At 39.1% G+C, this 14,749-nt stretch overlaps 1 protein-coding gene across 1 annotated transcript in view; it reads right to left on the minus strand.

Annotated features, from left to right (window-relative positions):
- CD84 (CD84 molecule) overlaps positions 1-12,592 on the minus strand; it is a 72,695-nt gene extending 60,103 nt beyond the window's left edge. The window contains exon 1 of the mRNA XM_006861655.1: positions 12,547-12,592. Within this exon, the coding sequence (XP_006861717.1) occupies positions 12,547-12,592 (46 nt within the window). The remainder of the gene's footprint in view (positions 1-12,546) is intronic.
- Between the last annotated feature and the right edge of the window lie 2,157 nt (positions 12,593-14,749).

A 14,749-nucleotide genomic window follows, 5' to 3' on the forward strand; every position in this document is an offset into this window, starting at 1 on the left:
GCTGACCTTAAGGTTCGCAGCCCGATTCGTAACCACTACGCTACCAGAGCTCCTTATCTTAGGCATTAGCGAGCTGAAATGGAGTGGTATTGGCAATTTTGAATCTGACAGTCACATGGTATATAATGCCAGAAATGACAAATTGAAGAGAAATGATGTTGCATTCATTGTCAACAAGAGCATATCCAGATCAGTCATGAGGTACAACACTGTCTGTGATATGATAATATCCATGCACCTACAAGAAAGAGCAGTTAATACCACTGTTATTCAAATTTACGCACCAACCACTAACGCCAGTGAGGATGAAATAGAAGAATTTTACCAACTTCTCCAAACTGAGATTGATCAAACATGCAATCAAGATGTATTGATCATTACTGATGATTGGAATGCAAAGGTTGGGAACAAAGAGGAAGGATCAGTAGTTGGAAAATATGGCTTTGGTGACAGAAATGATGCTGGGGATAGCGTGATAGAATTCTACAAAATCAATGATTTGATCATTTCAAATACCTAATTTAGACAGCTTAAGAGATGATTATACACATGGACCTCACCAGATGAAATACACAGAAATCAAATAGACTATATCTCTTGAAAGATATGATGGGAAAGCTCCATATTATCAGTCAAAGGCCAGGGGCAGATTGTGGAACAGAACATCAATTGCTCATATGCAAATTCAGACTGAAGCTGAAGAAAATGAAAATAAGTCCATGAGAGCCAAAATATGACCTTGAATATATTCCACCTAATTTAGAGATCATTTGAAGAACAAATTTGATAAATTAAACACTAAGACCAAAGACCAGAAGAGCTGTGGGATGACATCAAGAACATCACACAGGAAGAAAGCAAAAAGTCATTGAGAAGACAAGAATGAAGGAATATATATATATATAAATAAAAGGGTAATCAGAGACACTGAAACTTGCTCTCCAGCATAGAGATGCTAAAGCAAATGGAAGAAATGAGGAGATACAAGAGCTGAACAGAAAATTTCAAAGGCCAGTTCGAGAAGACAAAGTCAAATATTACAATGAAATGTGCAAAGATCTGGAATCAGAAAACCAAAAGGGAAAAACACACTCAGCATTTCTCAAGCTGGGGTAACTGAAGAAAAAATTCAAGCCTTGACTTTGGTTATTGAAGGATTCTCTGGGCAAATCATTGAGTGATGCAGCAAGCATCAAAAGAAGATGGAAGGAATATACCGAGTCACTATACCAAAAGGAAAGGTTGATGTTCAACCATTTCAAAAGGTAGCATATGATCAAGAGCCAATGATACTGAATGAAGAAGTCCAAGTTGCATTGAAAAATTGGCAAAGAACAAGGAACCAGGGATCGATGAAATAAAAATGGAAAATTTTCAAGAAAGTGAGGCGGCACTGGAGGCACTCACTCATCTATGCCAATACATTTGGAAGACAACTATCTAGCCAACTGATTGGAAGACATCCGTATTTGTGCCCATTCCAAAGAGAGGTGACCCAATGGAATGTGGAAATCATTGGACACTATCTTTGATATCCCATGGGAGTAGTTTTATTAAAGGTAATACAGAATGGCTACAATCATACATTGACAGAGAACTTCCAGAGATTCAAGCTGGATACAGAAAAGGACGTGGAACAAGGGATATCATTGCTAATGGCTGATGGATCTTGGCTGAAAGCAGAGAATATCAGAAAGATGTTTACCTGTGCTTTCACAAAGGCTTTTGATTATGTGGATCATGACAAACTATGGAACACTTAATTGTGCTCATGAGGAATCTGTACCTGGACCAAGAAGCAGTTGTTCAAACAGAACATGATAACACTGAATGGTTTAAAATTAAGAAAGGTGTGGGACAGAGTTGTATTCTTTCACCATACTTATTCAACTTGTATGCTGAGTAAATAATCTGAGAAGCTGGGTGATATGAAGAAAAACGTGTCATCAGGATTGGAGGAAGACTTATTAACAACCTGTGATATGCAGATGATCTAACCTTGCTTGCTGAAAGTGAAGAAGACTTAAAATATTTACTGATGAAGATCAAAGAGCACAGCCTTCAGTATGGATTGCATCTCAATGTAAAGAAAACAAAAATCCTTAACACTGGACCAATAAACAACATTCTTATCAGTGGAGAAAAGATTGAAGTTGTCAAGGACTTCATTCTTCTTGGATTAACACACATGGAAGCAGCAGTCAAGTAATCAAGGATATATTGCATTAGGCAAATCTGCTGCACAAGACCTTTTCAAAGTGTTGAAAAGCAAAGAAGTCAACTTGAAGACTAAGGTGTGCCTGACCCAAGCCATGGTATTTTCAATCACCTCATATGCACCTGAAAGCAGGACAGTGAATAAGGAAGACCATAGAAGAATTGATGCTTTTGAGTTATGGTGTTGGAAGAGAATATTGAAAGTGCCATGGGCTGCCAAAAGAAACAACAGATCTGTGTTGGAAGAAGTACAGCCAGAGTACTCTTTGGAGGCCAGGATAGCCATACTTTGTCTCTCACGATTTGGACATATTGTCAGGAGGGACCAATCGCTGGAGAAGGATATCATGTTTGGTAAGGTGGAGGGTCAGAGAAAAAGAGGAAGACCCCTAATGAGATGGATTGACAAAGTGGCAGCATCAATGGGCTCAAGCATGGCAACAATTGTGAGGTTGGCCCAGGACCGGGCAGTGTTTCGTTCTGTCACTATGAGTTGGTACCAACTCGATGGCACCTAACAACAACAACAACAGTCTATGACCAAGGCATGTTCTAGGCTTTTAAAAAATAAATTTCATATCTAGTTTGGGAAATACAATATTCACACATACACATCACCCTTTTTTACAAAATGAGAAAATAAATGGTAAGTTCAAGTAAATGGAAGAGACAGTAATTGCAGTAGGAATTCAAAAAAAGAGAGAGATCACTTTGAATTGCAACGAATGGAGAAAACTTCTTGGAGAAAGTAGAATTTGAGAAGGACCTTGAAAAGTGAATATAATTTTACTGACCAAAAAAGGAAATCAGGCTCTAAGGCATAGAAGTCCCAGAATAAAAGGAGAATTTGTGATGTGGGTTGAATGAATATAGTTTTGCATAAAAAAGCAGAGAGATAAGGTTGGAGATTAAAATTGGGTTTATGTTGACAGTTTTGAATTTGAGGTTTAAACCATAGATAAAGGGGAGTTCTGAAACTTTTTGAGGATACAGTTAAAAATGATATCTTAGAGTCATGGTAATATGACAATGTTGTGCAGAAAGAGTAAGAGAGAAGAAATGGATGTAGAGAGACATGAAGCAGGAATGACAATGAGGGTAGAAAGGAAAGACTGAATTTGAGAGATAGTGCAAAGGAAGGCACTGGAAAAGGAGGCATCTGGTGTGGAGCTGAAAGATAAACACTCGACTGCTAACCATGAGATTGATGATTCAAATCCACCAGTTGTTCCTTGTAAACCCTATAGGGTTGCTGTGAGTCAGAACCGACTAGATGGCACTTAACAGCAACGACAGAATTAAATTGTTTAGCAATAGTTTTTTGAGTGTCTACTTTGTACTAGAAAACTGATACAATGAAAATAAGTCAAAAGGGGAAACAAGTTTAGTGTTAGAAATATTGAATTTGAGATGAGGGTGGATCATATAGTAACACTGATGGCCCAATGAGATTCATAGGGATCAGCAAGTGACTACAAGGAATTCTACTGGTCAGAGGATGGTTTTGGACTGGGGAAAATCAGGTGAGAAAGAAATGATTACAGCTCTTTATAGGCCATTTCTAGTAAGTACCTCAAAGGAAGCTTTCAGAATAGCAGAAGAAAGAGAAGGGCTTGGCCTAAATCTTTGTAGGGAAGTTAAGAATGGCACTGATGATGATTTCTCTGTGTCCATATGACACTTCATAAGTTTGATAATTTGTAGCACTGTTGGATCAGCACTGGACTTCAAACCACAAGGTTGGCAGTTCAAACCTACCAGCTGCTCCTCAGAAATCTTATAAAAGTTCTCTGTGAGTTAGAACCAACTCTATGGCATTTAACAACAACACAACACTAAGGAAAGTAAATTAGACACATGAGGAGGGTTTGAGGCACAGAAACTTTCTGATCTGGAGGGAGTTGATGTTGTTGTTGTTAAGCGCTGTGGAGTTGGTTTTGACTCATAGCAATGCTGCATAGGGTTTCCAAGGAGTAACTGGTGAGCTTGAACCACTGACTTTGAGGTTCAAACCAACCTTACAATCCAGTGCATTAACCCACAGCACCACACCAGGAGGGGTTTGATAGTCATCACTATTTCTTTCTCTAAGGTCAGTTGTATTGCTGGTCTCTGAATCTCCTGTCTTCCTAGAAGTACCAAGTGCTGTGACCAAAGGTCAATATCAGTTACTCTTAAAAAGTAAAGAAAGATTTGTTCACTCAACAGCCTCTACTGAGCACCTCTGTTCTGGCCAGGCACTGAGGTACCCGTGGGGAACACAATAGTAACGAATACAGAGTGGTTGTTCTCATTTTATCTTTAGTTACTGGGTGACTTGTAGTCTCTGTTTTCTTCAGTTTTAATGCTTTTTTTTTTTCTTTCAAAACCATCATAGGAATTAGACTAGGTAGGCAATGCATTTATTAAATTGCCATTGTATACAAATATACAATTCAACATATGTACAAGGGTAAGCCCTGCCAAGATCTTGGGTAGAATCTAGTACCAATATAGGGTATTAGTGGAGGAAGGAGTGGGAGGTGGGCCACCCTAGATATTGTAGTCCTGTGAGGGTGACATTCAAATGACATTTGGTTATAAACAGTCATATGGAGTGTTGAGGCAAAGATGAAACAAAAGGTTGCACAACCAGAAGTTTTGTGTTACTCTCCATACTGATGGAAGGACCTTAGTCATGACGTTCAAAGACAACACACTTACCACGCCTACATAATACCCCATTGCCATTTAGTTGATTCTGACTCAAAAGGGAAATTTCTAGGGCAGAGTAGAACTGCCCATAGTGTTTCCAAGAAACTTGCCAAAGCAAACTGCCACATCTACCACAGAGCAACTGGTGGGTTTCTAAGCAGGTAGCAGTTGAGCTCTTAACCGCTGCACCACCAGGGGGCTCCTCTGACATTACAGTAAAATGATTTTTCCCTGGAATTTGTTCTTGATGTAATTTTTATTAAGATTTGGGTTGACTAGGATCAGTTTCTTCAATACTCATGCACATACACATTCTTAAAACAGAAATGCGGTTGAAGGCATCCATTGTTTATCCCTACTTCCCTTTAAGTGCATGCAATCAAAAATTGAGTACGACCAAGGAAATATGAGCATGTGGATGTCTCTGTCAATATTGCTCCTCCCTAACTGACTGCTTATATCTCTTTCATTTTCAGTTTCTCACACAAATGAACTGGAGTAGCTACCCTCATCTTAAAGCAATCCCATGCACAATGGCCCAAAATGCTGCCTGTCCCTGTGCTATCTCCATGACTGGTTGGAAATCAGACCGCTGTGATCCATAGGTGATTCATCAGCTGATTTTTTTGAAGTAGATTTCTAGGGTTTTCTTCTTAGTTTGTTTTAGTCTAGAAGTTCCACTAAAAGCTGTTTTGCTAAACTCACAATCCTCCACTGACAGTGTTAGTTGCGAATGAGGTGCATTGATGGGAATTGAACCAAGGTTTACTGCATTTTTGCTGTTAGTACTGTCTAGGGCTTACTAGGGAGCAGCAGGTGGGTTTGAATCACCAACCTTATGGTTAGCAGTCCAGTGCTTATCCTATAGTGCTACACCAGGGATGGAAGGCAAGAATTCTATCACTGAACTACCACTACCCCCTAGATGAGATTACTGTTGTTGTGAGTCATCGAGTCAGTTCCAACTCATAGTGACCCTGTATAGGGTTTCTGAGAGTGGCTGGTGGGTTTGAATTGCCAACCTTGTGGTTAGCAGTCCAGTGTTTATCCTACAGTGCCATACCAGGGCTCACTCAGTTGCCCCTAAACTGCAGATTCATCCCATTTCAAGGTTTCAGACAAGGAAGGCTTGATGCAGGAAATCCTTAGCAGCCTGGATAGCCTGGTGCTGACCTTTGGGCATGTGTTGTGAAGGTGCTCTGGCTGCTTCATTTGTTACCATGCTGATGCCCAAGGGTGCTTCAGTGGAAGAGGTGGGTCTCTACTGCCTTCCACTGGAATCCTGTTTTATCGTTGTTGTTGATGATGACCGCTGTTGAGTTGGTTCTGACTCAGAGACCCTGTATAGGGTTTCAAAGGTGCAACTGATATATTTGAATTGCCGACCTTGTAATTAATAACCCAGTGTTTATCCTATAGCGCCACACTGTATCATTGTTATTATTATGTGCTATAGAGTGGGTTATGTTTCCGAGGAGTGATTGGTGAGCTTAAACCTCCAACCTTGAAGTCCAGTGCTTATCCTACAGTGCCACACAAGGACTCCATCATATAATAAAATCCAGCTTTTGTTTGGAGACTGGGTTTTTGACATGACATATTTGGGAAAACTAAAAATCAATATTACATATTACATTTCTATAACTGAGACTCTGGTGACTAACATTGAGCCCAATCTTTTTCCAGAATAGAAGCTTTGTCTTGATCTGGAAGATGTCTATCTGCAAGGACTTCAGATTATTGGCAGACTAACTCTTTCTAGGAATATTATTTGGGTATAAAATCCTGTCTCTGGTCTCTAGGATGATGTCCAGGACCTAGTTATCCCTGCATAGAAACCTAGATGGACCCACTCAACTCCTGGACTTTTAAAAGTATTCTACTATATCCTATAGGGTCACTGTAATGCTATATCCATGACTGCATGCTACATCCAACAGTATATCTAAATGTATTGACCTTTGTTCCTTTTGAAGAAGCTAATTTGAATCAATCTAAATCATACTGAAGTGAATGGCATTTGAACCATGTTTGAGAGGGTCATTTCCTTGAATGTTCTGTCTTGCTGGTCTGCCTAAACTTTTAATATTGGCAAGGACCTTCCCATCAGCCTCTATTCTTCTTTCTGGATGGGTACATAGTTAGGCCCAGCTTCTGCCTGAACAATCCTGCCTTGCTTTGTTGTTGTTGTTAGGTGTCATTGGGTTGGTACCGACTCATAGTGACCCTATGCACAACAGAACGAAAAACTGCCCGATCCTGGTTCAACCTCACAATTGTTGCCACGCTTGATGAGCCCATTGATACTGCTACTTTGCCAATTCATTTTGCTGGAGGTCTTACTCTTTTTCTCTGACCCTCTGCCTTGCTAGGAGTATATGAGTCATTACTTTTTACTGACAGATTTAAAAATGTGACAGACATCAAAAGTGGAGACTACATTTTACTCTGTTTCAGTATCAAAGTAAGTGGAGGCAGCATGCTCAGTGGTTAAGTCTACAGACACAGGAGCTAAATCTTCCTTCCTCCATTTTTTCACTAACTGATCTTGCTGTGTCTCAGTGTTTTCATCTCTAAAATGGGGTGATTACTAGTATCTATCTTGTGGGATATTGTGAGAATGAAAAGAAATAATAAATGTAGACTTCTTAATGTCTAGGGATTGCTCCATAAATGTTTAGTTATTTCCATATTGATGGGAGGTAGGAGAAGGGAACAAGAGAAGGGGTTTAAGAAACAAAAGCGAAGACGGGGTAAGGAAAAGGAGGATTTTAAAGAGTGTGGGAGAGGACATGTAGAGGGAAATGGGCATGGAGCAAAAGTGGTAGATGCTTCTGTCCTTCTGTCCCTGAGGGTAAGTGGCTACTAGGACACTTGGAAGGACAGTCTGTGTCACAGTGTTTTCAAAAGCATGAGACTGTGAGTCTTAATTCTTAGAGGAAACTTTTCCAACATGGAACAATCATAAGTTTGCACACTCAGAGTTCTCCTATTTCAGTGACCTCAGGGGGAAAATAGGGATTTTTTTTAAAACTTCATCTCTACTGAATCTTGGTTGCTTTGACTGCTCTAATTCCATAAGGTAAATGTGATTCCTGAGCCCAATGTTGAGTAGAAAGGCCTGCATATGCCAGGAATGGCAGTAGGAATATATGTATTTTTTTAATTAAATGTTTTTATTTTGGATTGAGTGAAGGCAGTAGTAGTAATTTAAGGTCCATTTCTGCACTCAGAAAATGCTTGTAGAACAGTTTTTAAGAGGTGAATATATCTATTCATCAAAGATAAATGGCATTTGGACACATTTCTGGCTTTAAATCTGTAAAAACAAACCCCCAATGCCTATTATAAAGAGTGCCTGGCGATATGAATGTCTCATCCTCAATTTCCTTTTCCAGAACCCTGACATCCTATACCTAAAGTCAAACTCCTAGCATCTTTTCTCCTGCTCTTGTTCTTTGAATCATCCTAAAAAACCAAAAGTGGATCCTGCCCAGCATTTCCATGTAATAAACCCCTGGCCTTTTCAAATATGGCATGCAAGTCAGTGTGACAAACAACAAAAGTGTTAGCCAATATTTGCTAAACACTATGTTCTAGTTACTGTAGTAAGGCTGTACATGTATTATCATTTTGATTCTAATATCCAAATAAATATCATTGTAGGTTTTGGTCATAGATACCTACTGGATAGGTGGTGTTGTTGCTGTTAGGGGCCATTGAGTCGGTACCAAATCATAGCAACCCTATGTATAACAACAGAATGGAACACTGCCCAATCCTGGGCCAACCTCACAATTTTTGCCACGCTTGAGCCCATTGATACTTCCACTTATCAATCCACCTTGATTGGGGTATTCCTCTTTTTCTCTGACCCTCCTCCTTACCAAATATGATATCATTCTCCAGCGATTGGTCCCTCCTGACAATATGTCTGAAGTATGAGAGACAAAGTTCAGCCATCCTGGCCTCCAAGGAGTGGTCTGGTTGCACGTCTTCTAACACAGATCTGTCGGTTCTTTTGGCAGCCCATGGCACTTTCAATATTCTCCTCCAGTACCATAACTCAAAGGCATCAATTCTTCTACAGTCTTCCTTATTCACTGTCCAGCTTTCACATGCATATGAGGTGATTGAAAATACCATGGCTTGGGTCAGGCACACCTTAGTCCTCAAACTGACATCTTTGCTCTGCAACATTTTACAAAGGTATTGTGCAACAGATTGCCTAATGCAGTACATTGTTTGATTTCTTGACTGCTGCTTCCATGAGTGTTGATAGTTGATCCAAGAAGAATGAAGTCCTTAACAACTTCAATCTTTTCTCTTTTGATACGAATGTTGTTTATTGGTCCAGTGGTGGGGATTTTTGTTTTCTTTACATTGAGATGTAATCCATACTGAAAGCTGTGCTCTGATCTTCATCAGTAAATATTTTAAGTCCTTTTCACTTTCAGCAAGGAAGGTTATATCATCTGCATATTACAAGTTGTTAATGAGTCTTTCTCCACTCCTAATGCCATGTTTTTCTTCATATAACCTAGCTTCTCAGATTATTTGCTTGGCATACAGGCTGAATAAGCATGGTGAAAGAATACAACCTTGTTGCACACCTTTCTTAATTTTAAAACATTCAGTGTTCCCATGTTCTGTTCCAACAACTGCCTCTTGGTCCAGGTACAGATTCCTCACGAGCACAATAAAGTGTTCCAGAATACTCATACTTTGCAATGCTGTTCATAACTTGTCATGATCCACGCAATCGAAAGCCTTTGCGTAGTCCATAAAGCATAGGTAAACATCTTTCTGGTATTTTCTGCTTTCAGCCAAGATCCATCGGACATCAGCAATGATATCCATCATTCCACAGCCTCTTCTGAATCAGCTTGAACCTCTGGAAGTTCTCTGTCAATGTATGCTTGCAGCCGTTTCTGTATTACCTTTAGTAAAACTTTACTTGCATGGGATATCAAAGGTATTGTCTGATAATTTTCTCTCTTCGGAATGGGTACAAATACGGATCTCTTCCAATCAGTCGCCAGATATTTGTCTTCCAAGTTTCTTGGCAGAGATGAGTGAGTGCCTCCTGTGCCGTCTCACTTTCTTGAAAGATTTCAATTTTTGTTCGATCAATTCCTGGTGCCTTGTTCTTCACCAATTCCTTTAATGCACCTTGGACTTCCTCCTTCTTTATCATTGACTCTTGATAATATACTTTCTGTAACTCTTTTGTTGTTGTTGTTGTAACTCTTTAGGACAGAGTAAAACTCTCTAGGACAGAGTAAAAGAGCCTTCTAGGATTTCCAAGGCTGTAAATCTTTTTGGAAGCATATTGCTACAGTTTTCTCCTGTGGAGTAGATAGATGGTGGATTCCAACCACTGACCTTCTGGTTAGCAGCTGAGCACTTTCACCAGGACTCTTTAAAAATGGTATAGCCACTGTGGAAAAACAACTGGTGGTTCCTCAAAATGGTAATCATAGAACTACCATATGACTTAGGAATCCTTATCTTAAATACATACCCAGAAGAAGTGAAAGCAGAAAGGCAAACAGACATGTATGCAAGTGTTCATTGCAACACTTTTTAAAAATAGAAAAATTGTGGAAACAACTCAAATGACCATAAGCAGATGAACAGATCAAGAAAATGTTGTATATACATACAATAGAATAATATGTAACCATAAAAAGAACCAACAAAACATTCTCCCAATTCAACAATGTAGAAATTGTAGTATTGGGGAATGTTTACATTGTGCATGGAGCCCTGGTGTGGTGCTATAGGAGAAGTAGTGGACCACAAAGTCCATTTGAATTGCAAGGTCAGTGGTTCAAACTCACCAGCCGTTCCTTGGAAACCCTATACAGGGCTGCTAAGATTTGTAACTGAGTCAATGGCACTTAACAACAACATTAATAATTTGCGGAACATTCCACAATTTCCATGCTGTTATTCTCCTCCTCTTTCTTCAGTGATTCAGTAATTTTTTGTGTAGAACACTGGTGGCAAAGGGAGTAAGAGCTCAGCTGCCAACAGAAAAGTCAGCATTTTGAAGCCACCATCCACTCCACAGGAGAAAACATGTGACAGTCTGCATCCATAAAGATCACAGCTTTGGAAATTCAATAGGATTGCTATGAGTTGGAATTAACTTCATGGCAATAGGTTTAGTTTGGGTTTTGGCAGTGAAAATATGCACAGTGTGTTGCTATGAAGTGCCATTGAGTTGATTCTGACCCATAGCAAACCTGTATGGGGTTTTCAATGAGCAGCTGGTGGGATTGAACCATTGACTTTGTGGTTAGCAGTCCAGTGGTGCTTTGCAAATTAAGATGTCTTAAATAATTACCATTCTCACTTTCTCTGGATGATTAAGGACATCCTAAGTTTTTCACTTATGTTCCATCCAACTCTTTTCCCCATCCATTTGTATTTTTTTTCTCCACACTGCACAAACATGTTAAGCTCCAAATATTACTTCATTTACCTAGAGGTTTTAGTCTCCAGAAAGTCAAAATTAAGGGAGCTACAGCTTTAAATGGTAAAGGAAATACAGAAACTAAAGGACTTTACTCCACCAGAAAAACACACAAAAACAAAAGCCTTTAACTCATTAAGTTCCCTGAGTTCTAACTCATGCCAGAAATGTACTCTAACATTTTCAGAGTTGGTAAGAGATATGACAAATAAAGATGTAGAAGTGCCAGTCAGTCATTTTTTTATATAAACAGGACAATTGTTTGGAAATAATGAGATAAATGGGTAAAATAATAAAGCTAATGGTACTTATTTTTCTTTGTGATAACAACCGATATTCATTTTGTCATTTACAGTTTATGATAAAGTGAGAACACAGGATTTTTAGTTCAAGTTCTCCATCTCTTTTTTGAGAACAAATTTATTTATAAAGTAAAGGTATAATCTCTTCCTCATTTATTTTAGAGAGCTTTTGGAGGATCAAAGCAGAGTACTAGCTCTGAACATGGGTTGAGAGTAAAGACAGCTTATAGAAATGAGGTTTTGATGGCAATCATCATGAATTGTACATCACTCTAACATGGTAGAACAATGAAATACAATTAGGAAGAACATATCTTTGTCAGAAACCAAATAACACATGATAATGATTAAAAGAAATTGCTTTCAAATTATTGGAGATTTTTAAGCTTTTGCTGGACTTTGTGGGTGGGCTCTAAGTACTGACTGTCCTGAGCAAAGGGCTTTGTTTAAAAACTTTGGAAACTGTTGTGTGCTGCCGAGTCGGTTCTGACTCATAGTGACCCTGTATTGGCTTTCTGAAGCATAAATCTCTATGGGAATAGAAAGCATCATCTTGATCCTACAGCGCAGATGGTGAATTAGAACTGCTGATCATGTGGCTAACAGTCCAACACATCACTTATGACACCAGACTGAGCATAGATAAGATCCAGAAGTATCAACTCTAAAGCTAAAAGACATTTAGATTGAATATCACTCTATTCTCAGTTAACTGGATCCCTTTTGAGTACAGCATTTACTGAGACCCACGGTGTTTCTGTTAAAAACATAGATCAAAAGGATGCTTCCTTAAAGACCGTTTCTAAAACTTTATGGAAAACTAGTAGACAGTCAGCAAGGGTCAGAACTCACAGGTTTGCAGACAAAGGAGCAAGATCCAGAGGCAGTGCTGAGCCATTTTCGTCAGGCATCTAATCTTCTGTTGACACGAAAGGCACTCCCTCTAGAAGAGAATCTGCTTCCCTTGTATTTTCTTTTTATAGCCCAGTTTAAGAAAGGAAGTGTAAATTAACTGCTTTAGGATGCATTGGTCTTTGTGGTATGACACTAGTTTTTTCCTATTATATGAGTATCAGAAACATAAAGGGTCTGACATTAGTTTATTCATTTATTCAACAAATATTTATTGAGTACTTAACAACAACACCACCTACTATGTGCCACGCACTATTCCAGGCACTGGCAATATAAAGATCAACAAAGCAGTTAACCTCCCTCCATTCATGGAGTTTATACTCTTACTGTAGAAACTAATGACAACAGAAGTAATTTCAATATAGTGTGATAAATGCTGCAATAGTGGAAATCCATGCACTCATCTTTTGGTGAGCAGCTGAGAACATTAACTGTTTGGGGAGAGTTAGATTGTATAGCTTTTTCCACTTAGAAGAGGAGTTCTTGGGTCAGTTAGCCTATTTCTAGGCAAGTGGAGTCTTTGGGATCATTCACCGGATAATCTGATTGATTATTTCCCCATATATATACTTGCTCAAGTTTGAATAGTTTTTTTTAAATGTGGATGTAGTGAAATGGGCAGTTGTTTCAAAGAAGAATTGAAAGTACAAATGAAACTTCCCAAATTCATTATGGTTTAATTTCACAAGATTAAACCACAATTCCCTTCACATTTTTTAAGCATATCTTCTGAAATATGTATCTATTATACCGTATTTACAAAGAGAAGAAAGAATATAAAATTGACAAAAGCTGACAACATGACTTTATATTCTTTCTTCCTTTTTCTTTCTTTGGAAGAACACTTCTTCTTTTCTTGTCATTTAAAGCTTCTCCCCAGTTTCATGTGTGTATCTTTAGAAATATTGGAACGGTATCTTCCTCAAAGTCTTATCTACTGTTAGGCCAGACCTATGCCTTATCTTTTGTCTTTCAACTTTAGAAAAGACAACAAATGAATATCAGTAAGAGACTAGTTGTTGAGAACTCTTTTCTTTTTCAGGATGAAGAAGTATATGAAAGACCTTTAGTTCCACAATAACAATAACAAAAACCATGGACAAAATAAAATCCATACTTTTCTATACAATCACTGAACTGCTGACCACAAAGTCAGTGAGTCAAGCCCAACAGTTGCTCCTTGAAAGCCCTATACAGGGTTGCTGTGAGTCACAACTGACTTGATAGAACTTCACAACAACAACAACAACATCAAAGAATGGTGCTTACAAGAAACCTTTGATGGACTGAATTCCAGATAGAAAATGAGCCTTTTGTAGATGACTAGAAAGGCAAGCAGCTTCCAGGCCTGGAGCAGGAGGCTGGTCTAGGAACAGACAAATAAAGGAGAAGACCTGCCACAGACCAAGACCTTGCCAGACAAGGAAATATCAGATAAGACTTAGGTGACAGTGTGGGCTGTCAGGATAGACTGCAATCTGAAAGTGTTCTCAATGCAAAGAATTGCCTTAGACAATTCGTGGTTTTCCCTCTCCCCTGAATTTTTCTGAAAAAGTGGTACTAAATAGGTTATAGAAGCAGAGAGAGGAAAGCAGGAAAGGAAAACCACTGCAACAGCAGCCTTTGTTGTCGTTGTTGTTGTTAGGTGCCGTTAAGTCAGTACCGTCCCATAGCGACCTTATGCATAGAAGAACGAAACACTGCCTAATCCTGGGCCAACCTCACTACTGTCGCCACGCTTGAGTCCATCGATGCTGCCACTTGGCCAATCCATCTTGTTGAGGGCCTTCCTCTTTTTCTCTGACCTTCCACCTTACCAAACATGATATCCTTCTCCAGTGACTGGTCCCTCCTGACAATATGTCCTAAGTATGAGAGACAAAGTTTGGTCATCTTGGCCTCCAAGGAGCACTCTGGCTGCACTTCTTCCAAAAAGAATCTATTGGTTCTTTTGGCAGCCCATGGAACTTTCAATATTCTCCTCCAACACCATATCTCAAACACCATAACCATAACTACCCACCTCTAATATTAAGATCTAAAAGGCAGTTGCTACTGTTGATGTTAAGTGCCGTCGAGTTGGTTCTGACCCATAGCAACCCTGTATAGGGTTTCTGAGGAGCGGCTAGTGAGCTTGAAC

The sequence above is a fragment of the Chrysochloris asiatica genome, unplaced genomic scaffold, assembly GCF_000296735.1.
Source record: "Chrysochloris asiatica unplaced genomic scaffold, ChrAsi1.0 scaffold00042, whole genome shotgun sequence".
Taxonomy (NCBI): Eukaryota; Metazoa; Chordata; class Mammalia; order Afrosoricida; family Chrysochloridae; genus Chrysochloris; species Chrysochloris asiatica.